At 43.0% G+C, this 16630-nt stretch overlaps 1 protein-coding gene across 9 annotated transcripts in view; it reads left to right on the top strand.

Annotated features, from left to right (window-relative positions):
- Window positions 1-10508, top strand: part of SLC20A2 (solute carrier family 20 member 2) — a 56627-nt gene extending 46119 nt beyond the window's left edge. For 3 of the 9 annotated variants that reach the window (XM_017805814.1, XM_017805812.1, XM_017805813.1), the window contains 3 exons: window positions 3339-3524; window positions 4215-4299; window positions 9890-10508. In XM_017805814.1, the coding sequence (XP_017661303.1) occupies window positions 3339-3524; window positions 4215-4299; window positions 9890-10054 (436 nt within the window). In that variant the 3' untranslated portion in view covers window positions 10055-10508. The other 6 variants (XR_001873290.1, XM_017805818.1, XM_017805820.1 and 3 more) reach the window with 6 other exon arrangements.
- The last annotated feature ends 6122 nt before the right edge of the window (window positions 10509-16630 follow it).

Below are 16630 nucleotides of genomic sequence, written 5' to 3'. Positions count from 1 at the left end.
TTCATAGGAACCTAAGAGCAGTTTTAGGTATACATAGATGTGGATAGGGGTTCAGAGCCCCTGGGTGACATCTCAGGCTTTTTTCTTCTCCTCTAAGCTACCATAAATAAGACTTGGAGCTCCAGCATGAAGGAGAGTTAGTTAGGGCAAATAAAAACCTGCATGGGAGAATGAGAGAAAGTCACTTGAAAATAGACTTGTGAAATGAGTCTTAGCCAAATGCATGCAAGATTTAAGGTCTGCTTTCTTGCTAGTTATGTCTTGAGTCAAATGAGATAAAACTGGTGGGAAATACTGTGAAAGCCACATCCCAGTCTAGCCAGCATCTTTGTGGTTCATCTGGTTAGTCACTCAGCTGTAGGAGACATCTGTTAACCGCAGAAGGTATCAAAGCAAACTCTCTTATCTAACAATGCCTTTTTTTTTTTTTTCATGTGTGTTGTTTCTCTCTTACTCGCTCTTACTGTCCTGTTGGGACTGGTTCTCTTCTATTTCTATACAGAACCAAAGTCATTCTTTCCAGTGCCTGACTCAGACCCATTCATTGTGAGCTTTCGGTAGTTTTGTGGTGGAACAGGCCTAACAGCTTCTTCTAGAGTTGTTCTTCATTGACATTGGAAGCATTGATACCATAGGCCCCTCGGACCGGACCTCCTGAACAAATCTAGAAGCCGAAGGAGCCCCTTGGAGAGCCATGATGGTGGTAGATTGGAGCCACTGGTTTGGTGGCTGTTGGTAGCCACTTTCAGATGCTCAGGCTAGGAGATGTCACTGTCCCTAGGAGCTGAACATTTAAGTCACACTGAACATGATTTATAGGGAGAGGAGAAATATCCTTCTGGTAAAGATAACCAGTGATGCAGATACCCACAAATAAAAATGTGGTTAATTACCTTTTTGCCTTTCCAAACATATATGGATCCAGTACTCTTCTGCTTTCATTTCTTATAGGGAAGGTATCAGAAATGGTGCTTCTGTGGGCATCAGCGCCATCTCTTATGATCTATTGGGCAGAATCAGCCACTCAGATCCTCTGAGGCTGAGCATAAGCCAGCAGAGTTTTGCCTTGTCTTCCATTGCTGCAAATAAAAAAATAACCTTTTCTTCAAAGATTAAGCTTAGTTGATTCACAGAGGTGTAGCATTTGCAAATAATTAAAACTGGATTTTGATGCAGAAGAGCATAGTTTGCTGCTGCGGTTTTTGAAGCCTTTTCTGTCTTTCCATTTACATTGGGACTTACAAATATCCATCCATAATCTCTTTAGAACAGTCAGGAATCAATGCCTGGACTTGCTTCAAATGTGCCTGTTATTTTCAACAGGGAGGTTGTTTCCATGTTATACAGCACAGTAAGAAGGGATGATCAGTTTTCCCTTTATTCATCTGATCAGTGTTTTATTTGCCTTTATCCATCCTTCTGTAGCCATCAGTTGAAGGTACATTGAATTACCTTTGTTTTTCTGTGCAGAAGAAGGCATTTAAATGTGCAAGTAACTTAATCTGCACCTGAAAACACTGGAAAAGAAGTTGCAGGTCAACTTAAAAATATTAGAAATGTTTTGATCAAGAATCTCTTCTTCCTTGGAGGAAAAATAATTCTTGCATTTAGGCCCTAAGGACTTTTTACATACTGTGATTCCATTCACACAAAAAATCAACAAATCAAATGCTTACTCAGGCACAGTATCAGATCAGAATTTTAAAGTATTTTTGCTAGTGGAAATCAGTCTTTATTTAATGTGTATTTAGCTCTTCACTGTATAACCCACAGTCTTCAAACCCACTGGATTTTATTATCCATATTATCTCACTAATTTATTTTCAGTAATTTTCTCAAAATCTGTAAGAATTATAAATTCTTTCTTATATCAAAGAACATTTTTAAATATTTGCATTTGCCTTGCAGCTTCAATGTTGTTGTGTGTGTTTACAAGGGAAAACTCCTTCCTAGTTACTTTGCTCCAGGACCACTTCCAAGGGTTCAGAGCTGGATTTCTCAAGGACCAGACGAAAGAAGGAGGGTCTTGTATTGCTTAGATGTGCCGAGCTTTGCAATGCTGAGGACCCTCGTCTCTTGGCAATCGCCACTCAGCTTCTAGTGCCTTGTATTTGGTAAAGATGGGATTCGAGTAAATTATTAACTGGCAGATACGGTGGCTTGGTTTGCATAACATTTGACATTAAAACTGGCCCTTACTCCATCTGTGTGTTTTGGAGCGGAACCAGGAACTAAATTTAGCTGGTCCTGGCTCCAGGGTGAGCATGGCCATCGGTCCTGCCTGCAGTGCTCGCTGTGACCCGCTTTCCTTATTGATTTACAAGGAACGGTGCTTCCTGATGGTTTTCACATGTTTTGAATGACATTGGTCAGGTTTGCTCTGCTCTTTTTGTGATTCTTTAGACATAAATGTAGTGCTGTTTCACTAAGTATGCTTTCTTGGAGTGGATAAATACTGCTCAACCAGGCAAGCAGCTACTCAGTTTAGTAAAAAAGCTGAAAAAAAAGGGACATTGAAATTCTTATCTGCTTTTTAGTATTTAAGCCTCTAAAGTAACTGGATACCAGCTTTCAAGTTTTTCTTCTAACTCTCATGCTTTTTTAGAATAAACAATGTCAGAAGTATGGCTCCAGGCACTGGAGACTCCAGTGACCAATTTTGGATGACCTGCATTAGGAGTGGGGACTTCAGTGTGGCTGACTTTCAGTGTTTTTCTAGATAGCAGCAGCAGGGTAGCAAAAAGGGCTTACGCCAGCTCTGTGTCACCAAAGGGTCCTCTCTGATCCAGTCCAACTAGCTCTACAACATGTTTGAAGAGGACTAAGTCACCTTCCTAGCTGCACTCTGATCATATCCCAAACTTTACTGGCTGTCAAACTAGATTATATTTCTATATTCTTGTCTGCAATGGTAATTTTCTTCATTATTTTCCCTATTTGACAGGAAGAGCTAATTTGATACTTGAATTTTGAAGATGGAGAGCTCTTGAATTGGTAAATTTTGAGATAGTTTCAGTGCAGTGCTGAAAATACTGATTTTTGTCACAGAACAGACTTAGTGAGGTACTTCTGACTGACATTTTAGGAAACAGTTTGTTAAAGAGAAATTCCTTTCAGGATTCACTCTAGTTATCAGTGATGAAGTGACAGCTGAAAAAGCAACATGATGAGAGTCTCCTGCCTCAACCTTTCCAAGCAAGAAAGGGTGTTGCCTGTAGGATCAAGTCAGAGCAGTGCTGCATGCACAGTGAATTAAAATAACACAGAAAATAAGAGACTTCTGTCAAGGCAATTATCCACATTTCTATAACTCAGGTGATGTATTTCTGTTTCTCCAGCAACGCAATCGGTCCCCTCGTCGCGCTCTGGCTTATCTACGAGCAAGGTGGCGTAATGCAAGAAGCGTCGACTCCCGTCTGGCTGCTGTTTTATGGAGGTGTTGGGATCTGTGTGGGTCTCTGGGTCTGGGGTAGAAGAGTTATCCAGACCATGGGTAAAGACCTCACTCCAATCACACCATCAAGGTAGGTCCACAGGTGTCATTACGGCTTTGTGAACTTCATGCGTGAACCAATCTGAGAAATGGCTGCTCCAGTATTTTGTTTGTAATGCAGTTTGCTTGATCTGCTGTGCTTTGATATTAATGATAACCTTGCTTCGACTTCTCCATCTTTCTAAAAAATAAAAGAAATAAAAGGAGGAGGAGAGAAAGAAAGAATGAGAAAGAGTGAAAGGAAAAAAGATAACCCTGTAAACTAATACTGAATGTGTTTGAGGCATAGAGGTCTGCGTGAACAGTCTTCTGCTGATGACCTAATTAATATGGCAGAAGGTGCATTTGGAAATGGCAAGATTACAGTGGCTTTCCCAGTGCGCTTCTGACTATTAAATGTATTTATTACAGTAATTTTCATCCTTAATGCATATTCGACCTCTGCTGGTGCTTAACCGAATTACTAATTAGGCATGATTCACTGCAGCGTCGAGTAGTAAAAGTCCCTGACGCAATGAGCCATGCAGCCAGGTTACTACAGATGACTAGCCTGTCCCATTATTCAACCCTTCCTTGTTCTCTTAACTTATTTGTATGACAAAAATCACTTGGAGATAACACAGTCAAAAGAAGAAACGGGTAAGACTTTGGCACGCTGCATGGTATCAGTCCGAGCTGATGCAAAGAGTGATTGTGAAGTGTTTTCTTATGCTTCCTGCAGTGGATTCACTATTGAGTTGGCTTCGGCGTTCACAGTTGTGGTAGCTTCCAATGTTGGACTTCCTGTCAGTACTACACACTGCAAGGTATGCCTTTGCCCAGCGACTGCAGTCAAGGCAGTCTGGACTATTCATCTTAAAAGTGTGCCACTCGAGCCAGGGATAATGGCATGGCAAGGGGAAAACAGCTGCTGACAGAGGATGGTTAGGCAGAGGTGCATCAGTGCATCTCGGTCATGCCAGTGACACTGGAAAATAATCAAGCTTCCAAAAAATGCATTGGAGTTGTCACAGTAAAGTCACTGGAATTGGACACAGTGTGAACTCCATAGCTGTTGGTAAAGAAAAACAGCACTTACAAAAACATGACATCAATTTTAAAGCAAATGATTACAAGGAAGAACCTGGTTTCCTCTGACAGTGCCATTTGAACCTGGTCGGGTAACATTTCTCCCTTGTTCAGAGGCTGCGCACCATTCATCATTTATACTTCACTTTCTTGATAAGTGCATGGCATGGGATTTCCTGCATATAACTCTTTTACTACAGGTTTTCCATCTGTCTTTTTTTTTTTTTTTATTTCTTCACAGTGGATTTTGCATTGAAGTAATGTGTGCGCTAACGGTACTTGTAGCCTCAAATGTGGGTATTCCAATAAGCTCCACCCATTGCAAGGTATTGGGGTTTGCAGTGATCCTATCAGTAAATCACATCACTAGGACAAACCATAACAAACCACAAGAGATACCAATTGTTGCAGATTGCCTTCACTATGTGGTGCACCGTGCAGACTGTGATCGCAAAATAACGAGGTTCACCTTTAAAGCTGGTACAGATAAAAGCAAAGTCAGCATTATAACTAATTGCACAAAAGTCTGGACCATTTTTCACCCTTACATGATTGTACTGAACTAATATAGACATATTAAAATAACATAGATCTGTAGTTTGTGTGAACCCAGTTACATGTGTTTTAGAGCAACCTGTATGAAAAACACTGCTACATCGTTAAGCTAATATTTTAATGTCTCTCTTCTTTTAAACCAACTTGTCCTCACTTTTGTGCATTATAATACAGAATCTGGCCCTTATAATCAGTTCTTTGAACAAGGTTGTTGGCTTTCTTATTATTTTCTAAAAAAGACCACTTTGGAGTATAGATATCGGCTGGGTAATGAGCAAATTTAATTGTGTCATATGGTAGGCTGTGTGAAAAGACATTTATATTGCTTGTAGACATAGGGAGTATGTGCACATTTACACTGCTGGAAGAACATAATGGGAATTTAAAATTATGTTCCCTGGGAAATTTTCAAGTCAAATATCCCATCTTTCTTTCCTTTGCTTCCCTATGGACTCCCAAGGTCTTGGACATGCAGAGCTGCTTGTTTCTCTCATCCACTGGCAGGATGTGGGGAAGCCCCTCCAAAATCAGAGACCCCAGAGTGGCAAAGTCCCTCAGTGGCGTGATATGCCACCAAGACCAAGCCCTAAAAAAAGACAGATCCTGTAGGATTCACTACTGCACCCTGGAGACCTTGGAGCCCTTCCAGCCTGGGCTGGGGCTGGGGCAGGCAGGCAGGTTTCCGGGGCTAACTGCTCCACGGCATGGCAGGCGGGCTGGCAAAAAACCTGGCATCCTTGCCTGTGACATTGACCTGGTTTCCAGTGAAAGAGTCAATTGGCCTTTTTCTAGTGAAAACCATTTCTTCAGAAAGCCTTCCTCTGTTGCAAAATCATTTCTTTCTTCTGCCCTGGTGCCTCTTTGAGAAGCAGCCAAGACTGAGCTGCTCTGAAAGGCTGTTCAGATTTCCTGGCATTGACAGAACTCTGTTCCTCTGAATCAAGCAGGGAGGGGAAAAATAATAACAACATGATCCACTTCTAAAAATGCTAGCCTGAAACCACCTCCCTTTAAGATGACTGGTATATCAAATGCATGATGAAGAATTTGCCAGGGAGAATAATACAGCTTTGATTATCCCTGTGTGCCTGAAGCACTTCTAGCCAACTGTTGTAAAAGAGAAAACACACTTTGGTGCAGATAAATAAACTGAATTTAAAAAGAAAATGTCTTGGAAGCCATAAGCTAATGAGGGGGTGGCATGAGGAGGTATTCATTCCCTCAATGCAGTTAAAAGCTTGGTCTTTTCTAACTGCAGAGCAAAATAGTTCTTTTTAAAAAATACTTTCATAAAAGCAGTTGATGTGGTTAGTCTGTGTCTGGTCCCTGTAGTTTGCTGTATCTCATTAGATGGATCATTCTTAATGGAAAGATCCACTTTGCAATAGGATTAGACTCTTCCAGGACAACATGTCATTATAACTGACTCAATGTTTCAGCAAAGTGAGATCCTGAGCTGAAAGATCATAAGTGATCAACACAAGATAAAGCAAACACTTGTAACAGATTAATTCCTTGTTTTCTTTGAGGGCCCAGAGAAGGAATAAAAGGACTGTTATATATCCTTTGCTCCATGTAAAAATTCCTCTCTGAAAGCGCTGTCAGCCACTGAGTCAAAAATGCTGTCTTAAAAATCAGCAGGAAAATTATTTTGCCCTAGAAATCAGAAAGAAAAGAGATTCGAGGTTAGCTTGATATTGAGGCTCAAGCATCAGGGAGTGGAAATTATTCCTTTACCCAATATTTGTTTTTGCTCCACTGCAAAATAGAATTTGCGGAAGTGGGAGCCCTACCAAGGGGTGTCAGTCAATTGAACATGCGGTAACTAGATAAACTGATGGCAAAGAAGGAGCAGCATGAAACAACAGAGGTGGAATGAGACCTTTTTAAGGTGAAACAATAGTCTGTAATGAAAAATGGAGACTAAGTATGAAGGAAAGCTCTGAGCAGCAGTTTTCAGGTCTTGGAGCAGATGTGGTGGCAAACTGGTAGCAGGAAGAGAAGCATTAGCTTCTGAGAAAGATTCATCAGTCCCTCTCAGATCAGGAGCTGCCTTTGGTCCTAAATCAGAGGCTTTGGTCTACATGAGGTGGTCACTGCTCGATGTGCCTGTCCTAAATCTAGAGCCAAGCAGCTTTTTCACGCTCAGTGCCTGCTGAGAGCCTGAACTGCACCTTCACGTTTGCCATGAGTCAAAGGGGAGAAGAAAAGCCCTCTGAAAGCCTCTAAGTCAAGGAAGCCTGAAGGAAAGACCTCATCTTTTGAGCCTCCAAAGGAATTTGTGAATCTGAACGTGGTAGCCACATCGCTCTGCCTGCACCAATTCAACCTCCCTTAGGATTTAGCACCGAAAAGCTGGTATGGTGTGAATGCATACCTTGCCTTTCTATTGCCCAGATGGGCAAATGATCATATTGAATGTTACACATAGCACCTGTTATTTATTCTAAGATTTGAGATGTAGAAATAAATAGACATTTCTTAGCTGTAACAGATTGTGTTCATGTACAGATAAAATTACAGTGCAGGAGTTAAATGCTTTTCCTCCGCAAAAGCAACTTTGCTGAGGTCATACTGTCAGCTCCATTTTGCCATTATGATTTTGGGGTTTTGAAAAATATTCTCTGTGCTGCTATGATTGAATTATCCTGTTCTCTGTGTTCTTATGATACACCATTGCACAGGAACAAGAGCCAAGAGCATTTCTATAATGCTTTAAGCAGAGCATACTGAAGGCAAACTGCACTGGTTTCAAACCAATCTCAAAGTAGATATCATCTGAAATTCTGCAGGTGGTGTAGTGTGCCTACACCCAAGTTTTAGTTACTCTCCTAACCTCTAGTCCATCAAAATCACTATTAATAAACTAAACTTTAACAATGTTTGAAACAGATTGCCAATGCCATCATTGCTGATACCTTTTAAATTTCAGGAAGGACTCGGAGACTAGCGTACGTAGACTGCAGGCTTACTCAATAAGCAATGCTTCTTGTTGCAAGCATGACAGATGGATGCTAAGGACATGGAAAATGGAAAGCTGAGCCTCACAGCTGAGCTGCTGGAAAACCAAACGCTGTTTCCTTGAATTAAGGCTTTGATATAGGCAGAAATGTGGGGTTCCTCTTCACTGGGCTCCTCCTAAATACAGAATAGCATATTATCCACTCAAGCAGTATTCAGATGAAATATTATCCAAACAATTTCCTTATTGGATCAAGCTTTAGACAGAGGCCTTACTGGTCATAGAATATCAGATTTAGTTTTCCCTTGTTCCATCACAGGCACCCTAGAGTTACAAGGTCTTCCACAAATAACTGTTCTCCAAAAAGAAACATTAAGCAATAGTTAGAAGCTAAGTAGGTATAAACAAAAAAAATGGATTTGATATCTCCATCCCGTCTTTCCCTGATTCCTTGTCCTCCTAGCATTTATCATTTTCCTGGCTCTGTACATGGGGAGCAGCCCGTCTTTTGATCTGTAGGCAGGGACTGATACTCCCATTAAGAAAATAAGTGGGTAGGCAGGGATGGCACATGCTCAGCTGTGTCTTGGAGTTTCCTTACCTTCAAAACAGGATATTCCTTCCACATTTCTTGCTGCTTTACCATGCACTTTGAATAGACATGCACATGTTTTTGCTAACAGCATGGAAAGCCACTTCCAGGGCAGAAAGAAAATAGAGAGTTTCTGAAGTTTTTGTATAATTTTTCACTGAAAATGGTTTTTTCAGCCCAGTTTTTTTCTTAAGAACTAATATGCTGGGTTTATACCTGAGCTTATGGACTGAAAACACAGTCAAAGGAAGAAAAGGTTGCAGCTTTGCCATGCTACAATGTGTTTTGTCTACAAAACCACTGACCTACCCCGCTGCCCTAGTAGCCATGACTTTGAAGGATATTTTGGTGGTTCATCCACTTCCCCACCATTGTCTTGGTGTCTGTGCAGTTTGTGTGCCCCAAAGCATCAGGCTGATGTCTTTGTCTGCACGGAGGATTTTAGCTCTGGATGCTTTGCTTGGCTAGCTGGTCCAAAAGGGCTGGTTTTCCTCAGAGGGCTTGGACTGATGAGTTTGATGTACTGCATCTAACCTTGCACTGTCTATCTGTCCCCTGCCAAGTCACCCTCACTGTCACAGGGTGGACTCAGCTGCTTACCTTGCCATTGCTGTCCTGTTTATAGCCCACAGTATTAAAATACAGATATGCTGTTTTGAGTCACCTCTCTACGCTGGGCTGTAAGCTGCAGAGGTTCCGCAGCTGCTGGGTTTGGGCAGGACATCCCAAACCAGCAAGAGGGCAGGCAAGCGGGACATACTAGTTCTCCTGACCTGCCCCATGCAACGCTCTCTAGCAGAGCCCTAAAAACAGCTCTCCTGGTTTTTTCATAATTTAGACTGCAGTCTGGCCAGACTTGGTGGACACTTGCCCTACACCCTGTGGACTGAGAGTAAGGTGGAGGGCTGCCTCAGTTCCACTGATGGCTGATGCAGGAGTTAGCAGGACAGAGAAAAACCTACAAACATATTTATTTGCCTTTGGCCAACCCCAAGACTCACGAAAAACAGATAGTTAAAAATAAAGGTTAAAGCACCCTGGAAGTGTCACCCTGCTGCCACCACACCCAAACAGAGCCACTGTCATCCTCAGGGGCTGCTTTATCTCAGAGCATTGCTTGGTATCAGCTGGCTGGCATTGGTGTGGTTGTGGACATATTACAGGCGCTCAGACCTACCCCTCACATCTTGTCTCCCTCTCTCCTCCCCACACTCCCAAGGTTGGCTCCGTGGTGGCCGTTGGCTGGATCCGCTCCAAGAAAGCTGTTGACTGGCGCCTTTTCCGCAACATCTTCCTGGCGTGGTTTGTGACTGTGCCAGTGGCTGGCTTGTTCAGTGCTGGGGTTATGGCGCTGCTGAGGTATGGGATCTTGCCTTACATCTGAAGAGCTTCCTCTGCTGGGAAAAGGGGAAATGGCCAAGCTACTACCGAGGGGAGAAGCGTTCCCATGAAAGAAGCAGTCGGAGAGGATCCATCTTCCATATCTAACTTCTTATCTACTGTACATAACAATGTGTCATATTGGTGACATGGTGATGTGGTGCCATTTCTTATATATTACAGAAATATATATGCATATAGTAGGTAACAATACCTAAGTTATATTATCAGTGGGGTGAAAATAATTACCTAGAATTTAATATTTAGTAAAATTTGTACATAGTGTATCATTTTGGTGGCTATTTTTTAATCTTTTGAAGAAGAGTATGGATTAGGAAATGTTTCTTGTCCATTTGATATAAGAAGCGAGGTACAGGACTGCATAACACATGAATTTTTTAAAGCTATTAAGATACTGGAACAAAATAAAATGTGCAGAAGTGCTTTTCATAAAATAACTTTGTTCATATCACATTGATCTTTGTGTATCATAGCGTGATGGTTATGGCTGTGTAAATACTTACAACAGTAACTTTTAAATGGTGCATTTCCCTTATATATTTTGGATAAGAAAGTTTAGGAAGTACCAAAGAAGCAGGGGAATAGCTTGCCAATATTATGTTGTTGTCTACACGTGTGAGCGTGTGTTGTGTTTCCCAACCTCTAATTCAGCATTTTCACCAAGCTCCAGCCAGTGAGGCTGGGATAGTACTGTTCATGTCTTAATGTAACTTTAAAAAAAAAAGAAGCGCACACAAAAAAGTTAGCTCTTGTGACTTAGTAGGCAGACCATGGTTCTCCACATTAGCTGATAGTAGACTGACTTCATTTCGTGGGTTGATACTTCAGTATCTCACTGCTCACCTTCTACCTTTCCCCTTCAAGTCACAGCTCCCAGTTGCCCTCCTATCAATTCCTGTGGGAGAACAGACCGTCAGTCTCCCCTTTTCCTGTCCATCCAGCCACAAGCACACACTCTCAGGTACAGGAGCGGGACCGTGGCATGCACGGAACCCCCGCGTACAGAAGCAAAGGGCAGCAGCTGTTAGGAAATGGGCCTAGCCCTGGTTTTGTGGTTGAAGGTAATGGGCGCCCATGGGAGTGCTGATCCATGCAGGGGATAGTGTGAGAAACAACGGGGAGGATGTGAGCAGATGCTGCCTCCCCCGTGGCAAGTCCCATCCGATGCCACAGCCAGCCAGCCTCTTGCTGTGCTGCCAACGGCAAGGAGGGGATGGCAGCCTGGCCCTGCATGGATGGAGGTTGTATGGTAACCAGCATTTGGGATGAGATTTTTTTCAAGGCAGCTCAGGGGAAAATGTCTAGCTGCATCCCCTGCGTGCCTTTGGAAAGCACATTTGAGTGAAGGTTACTGTTTTGTGGGTGGGAGGCAAAGGGCAAAGGGTGCCCGGAGGAGGCTGGGAATCTATTACTGTTTAAATGCTGCTAAAATTTTGATAAAATGTTCTTGGTACTCCATTGTGACTTTTCCATTGGTCATTCATACTAAATTTATAATAAAAAGATAAACAGCCCCTATAATTGCCTCTTGCGTTTTTCAAGTGTTACTCAGCCATAATGGGAAGGCTCCCCGGGCAGTTAAAACCTACTCCTTGGCATCTGCTGACTGTTGTTCTTTGTCTGCTGTGGTCAGTGGGGATTAAACCACGCTTTGTGTGGCACTGACAAAACCTCCCTTTTCTTCCTGCTGTCTGGGCAGCCCCAGTGCCCAGCCCTTGCTCTGTCCAGGCTTGGCTCACAGGCGTCTCCTCGTCAAGGTCTGGGAGCTTGGGGGCTGTTTCGGATGCATTCCCTGGGCACTTGCTGCCTCCAACTGCCGCCCTAACTCCAACCCTCCTTTCTGGGCCTCTGTAAGCATTCCTGTTGCTGTGGCACTGTGGAGCTCGCTTTCCAACCCCTCTGAAACCCTAGAGTTGGGGTATAAATAGTGCTGGCAGATGAGTGGGACTGGTGGGCAGTGGCTGAGTGACCAGAGTAGCCATTAAGTGCACGAGACAATTTGGGACCTGTGGATAAGGGTGAAAGGACTCACTGTGTCTCAGCACTTGCATAAACACTTACCTGCCCAGTGGCCCAGCAGCTTGCCACCTTATTTTATCTACAGAGACAAACCACACTTCTCTTCCTGCAGCGGCAGGGACCCAGCTGCAGCCCTGCCAGACATGGACAGCATGTGGAGGGCTGTGCCAGCTCTGGGGGTATGTGATAATCCCCCAGCACATGCAGCTGGGTGTCTGTCAACACACACATTTAAAAATAAAAGTGTTATGAGGGAAACGGCTGGCAAGGAGGCATCTCCAAAATATCCCAGCCTGCCCCAGATACACTAACCTTTAATCTGGAGGAAGATGATGGAAAGCCCAAAGTGACTCTCCACAGCACAGAGGTGTCCTTTGCCACCCCAGAGAAGCAGAATCACTGCAGGGGAGGCATAGTTAAAATGCCCTTGGCTCAGGCAGCAATCAAAATTGCTACAGGTCTATTTTCAGCTCAAGAAATGGTGAGGGGTTTGCATTTTTTCAGCAGTGTGGGGGCTCAGTGGGGCCCAAGAGCTGAGCTTTGTTTAGCCAAGCAGATGCTGATGGATCCTGACAGGGACATGGGATGCTGTGCACCTCGCAAGGCTGCCCCATTCCCTGGCAGAGGTCTTCCCACCAGGATTCACGGTCATCAGGGCTGCAGCCCTCCTGGGCGGGACACAGGATTTCATGGTTGTCATCAGGCAGACCTTGCTGCATGCTGGGGAGAAGTGTGCACAGAATGCTGGGGGCTACAGCAAAGGTAAGCACAAGAAACAGGTTAGAAGGTAAGAAAGACAGAAGCCTGATGAAAATATTTATTACAAGTAAAAAACACTTCTGGCTGCAGAAATGTGGGCCTGAATTTCAGAAAACAAAGTGTCTATAAAGTGGCTCATGGACAAATGGTAAAATCCTTGACTCAAATTAGCCTGAGGAGAGCCAGTTGGCAGTGTGTGAAGGTGCTAATAGACTCTAATTACCCTCATCAACCTCTCCTGGTGCCTCCAGCCTTCACCCTACTGCCAGATTTCTTAGCTTGCCTTGGGACTTGCCTTGTCTTTGCATGTCTGATGATTGCTGGGCTGATTCTGGGACTTGTTATTGCCACCAGCTCTGCTCTGCTTATGCTGCTTGGTACTGTGCCCCATGCTGGTTAAGTTGCTGTGGCATGGTAAGCTGTGCATCCTGGCTTGTCCTCCCCAACAGAGCAGTGCTGTTCTTCCAGCACCCTGCTGCTGGTGTCCTACTTCCAAGGTAAGTATCCTGTGTGCTAGTGACTGGTCAGACTGGCTGAGCACCCCTTGGGCAAGAGGTCTGCCCATGCCACAGGTACTGAGGCTTGTTCTGGTGTTGGTCACTGAATGTTCCTTGCAGGGCTATGAGTGGTGTGAGAGCCCAGGAAATGCAGCTGGGAAATGTGTGGGGCAGGGCAACCCAGAGGCATAAGGCCCTTAGTTTGTTTGTGGTAGAGAAACCTGGGTTGTTTTGTGAGAGCTTCTAGCCCGAAGTTGGGGACCTAGGTGCCCCTGGACTACAAGATGATGCTGGAAAGGACTTGGACAGATATGTGTTTTTGGAGGGAAGAAGACTGCTTGAATGAGTGTCTTGTGCTGTTGCTTCTCTAGAGAAGGCAACTGATGAGAAAAATGGGTTTGTTTTTGTTTTGGGGTTTTTTGGTTTTTTTTTTGTTTGGTTGGTTTTTTTAAAGTTTAGGGACCTTTGGTTTCGTGTTCTTCCTTTTGTAGACCTTGCTTTAGTTACACTAATGATATGGCCTGATGGATCTGATGGAGCATTGATTCCACCTCCTGGTTGCCAAAAAGAAGTCTGAACTGGAGTAAGATTTTATTACCATTGTGAATGTTTGTAAGCCTTCATTTTCTAAGCAGTAAAGCAGAACAGAAAAGAACTATATGTAACAAAAACATGAACTGTGCTCTGTCCAGAATTCTGATTTCTTAGATTCTAGGAGAAAAATTTCTTCCTGTTGCATGGAATTAAATTATGTTGTCATACTGACTGACACAAGCAGACTTTGCTTCTACTTGTCTTGCAGAAGTAACTATTATCTGACTTGAGTTCTTAAAACTAGGCTGCTGAACTTCTGGAGTGATGCTATTTTAGCGCTGTGTTGATGAGCACACACTCTGTCTTGAGGTAGCATTGGTCTGATAGATTTTATATGCATATTGCATCACTTGTTCAACTAATTGCAGTTTTCAAAAGGGCATTATTTTTCCTAAGTGAAACAGTTTTTTTAACTTGTACAAATATGCTGTGCTTTTATCAGCTTTAAGGTGCAGAAGTTTTTGAGAGAGTGAATGCAAACAACAAAAGCTTATTTCCTTCCTTAAATATAATCAGCTTTAAACCAAAGTTGGTGCCTGGAAACCAAGCACAAACAGTGCCTGAGTTGCATGGCTCCTCACATCTGTCCCAGCTGACACCAAATATCCAAATTCAGAAAGCTGGCTTCTCATCCAATAAACCCTAAATTCAGGGATGTGACATACGCTCCTGCTTGGCAACGGTGCTGCAGTGCACGTATTTACTGTAGATAATTATTCATTGCTGTGCTTCAGAAAGAGGAAGTAGAGTGATAGGTGTCCAGCTGATGGCCAGTCCTCTTCATTGCAAAGCTACAGTCAGCCCCTGGACCCACAGGATGGTGCAGTGTGTGCCAGTTCCTTTCCTGCGAGCGGCTCATGCAGCTTACAGAATTTGAGTTGCTACTAAAGAACATGATCCTTCTTTCTGATCTCTCATTGTAATCTGAGGTTCTCTGTCTCTGAAAGCTGACTCTACTAACTAGGAAGATTTGTCTGCAAATGTTACCTTGCTATCTTGATGTACTTCGTAATGGATGTTCTTCTCTTGATTTGATAAGACAATTTTGAGAATCCCCTTGGTTCCTATGGAAAGCAGGAATACCTGGAACAGCCCAAGGTTTCTGTTCTGAATAATTTTTTGCATGCCCGAATCTTCCACTCATTCTTGCTTCTCGTGGAATCCTGGTGATCTCTGTAATGGAAATTGCATGTGATATGTCTTTCACACTCATGGGCTTATCAAAGTAAAGCTGACAAGTTCTCTCTTCTCAGCCTCTGGCTTTGCATGACAACCTGTAGTAAGTCCTGGCTGCTTCCTGACAGACGACTACTTCTGTTTCCCACAAGACCAGAGATGCTTTGTTACACTGTTTCCCACAAGACCAGAGATGCTTTGTTACACTGATAAAGTGCCTGTCAGAGTACTGGGGTCAAGTGCTGCTCAAAATACACCAAAAGCAATGGGGAACTGGCACAAGAAATTATGAAAAGGAGAAGGGCTTGGGGCTAGACCCAAGGACCATGAAGAGCTTGGTCACTTTATGGGGAGAAAGGCACGAATTCAATTCTGTGAACAAGCTTTGGATGGTAGACAAAGGTGAATGCCTCCAGATTTCTTAGGTCACAGCCATGTACTGTGTTTTCCTGCTTTCCAAAGTTTTAGATACTTTTTTTCTAAGCACTGTGAACAATTTGGATACAGAAATCTGTGCCCAGAATCTTTGAGACAGCAGTTCAAGAGCTATGTTAAGTAAGGTTGGCTAAAAACCTTTCTACTTACTTGGGTTATTGTTTCTAAGCACTGCAGAAAGAGGTTAATAGGCTTTATCAACTTGCAGGCTGTTTTCTTCCATAAAAACCTGTCCTTCTTATCCCATCTTTATCACAAATAATGTTCATTAAGGCAGAGTTCCCCTTCCTTTATAAAGGCTGAGGTAAATGCTCTTAGATATCATTTGAAGAAAATCTCCTGAATTCATTGAGTATTTATGACAAAGACTTCGTACTTTTTTGCTTCATTCTTTCATTTTGGGTGGTTTACATCAAATGAGTTTAAAGATATTTCCTTTGTTACAAAAAATTACTCCAGTTCCCCTTCACACAGGAACATATAGAGACAAACAGTTCTAATTTGTAAGATCTGTTAACAAATGTGAGAAGTTTGCAGATGGTGTTGATAAAAAGCACATTACCAAGATAAACAGGGTAGAAATAAATGAGGTGGAAAGGACATACTAACAATACCAAAATAGCCTTCAGAGATCAAGAGGTTGCAGCTGAGACAGACAAACAATGGCAGAAGCACAAGCTGCTGATGCAAAACTAGAAGAAAAACAACGGCTACAGAGATGCCAATGGCCTTCCTCAAAATTCACCAGCTTAGGTGCCTCTGTTAGAGTAGATTCAATTTCCAATCTGTTGCTTTTATTCTCATGCCAACATTAGCTCTAGGGCAGAGGTGGCCTCTAACTTTTCAGATGGAGACACAGAGACAGTGGTCACAGAGCCAAACAAGCATCTTTCTCCTGCCCTCACTGTCCTCCAACCCACCAAGGTAGTGACTCTTACTCTGTACAGCCAGTTTCAGAAGTAGTCCTCAAGGACTAAATTTCCACTTAATGTAATTGAGAAAAGGGATGTAGGGCTTTACTGCTGACATTGTTTAGCAGCTATTTTTGCTGAAGCTACAATTATCACTTACAAAGCAAT

This window comes from Lepidothrix coronata, unplaced genomic scaffold (genome assembly GCF_001604755.1).
Source record: "Lepidothrix coronata isolate B3197 unplaced genomic scaffold, Lepidothrix_coronata-1.0 Scaffold13, whole genome shotgun sequence".
Classification (NCBI taxonomy): domain Eukaryota; kingdom Metazoa; phylum Chordata; class Aves; order Passeriformes; family Pipridae; genus Lepidothrix; species Lepidothrix coronata.
Note: the sequence above shows the minus strand (reverse complement) of the source record. Positions and strands in the feature narration are given on the sequence as shown.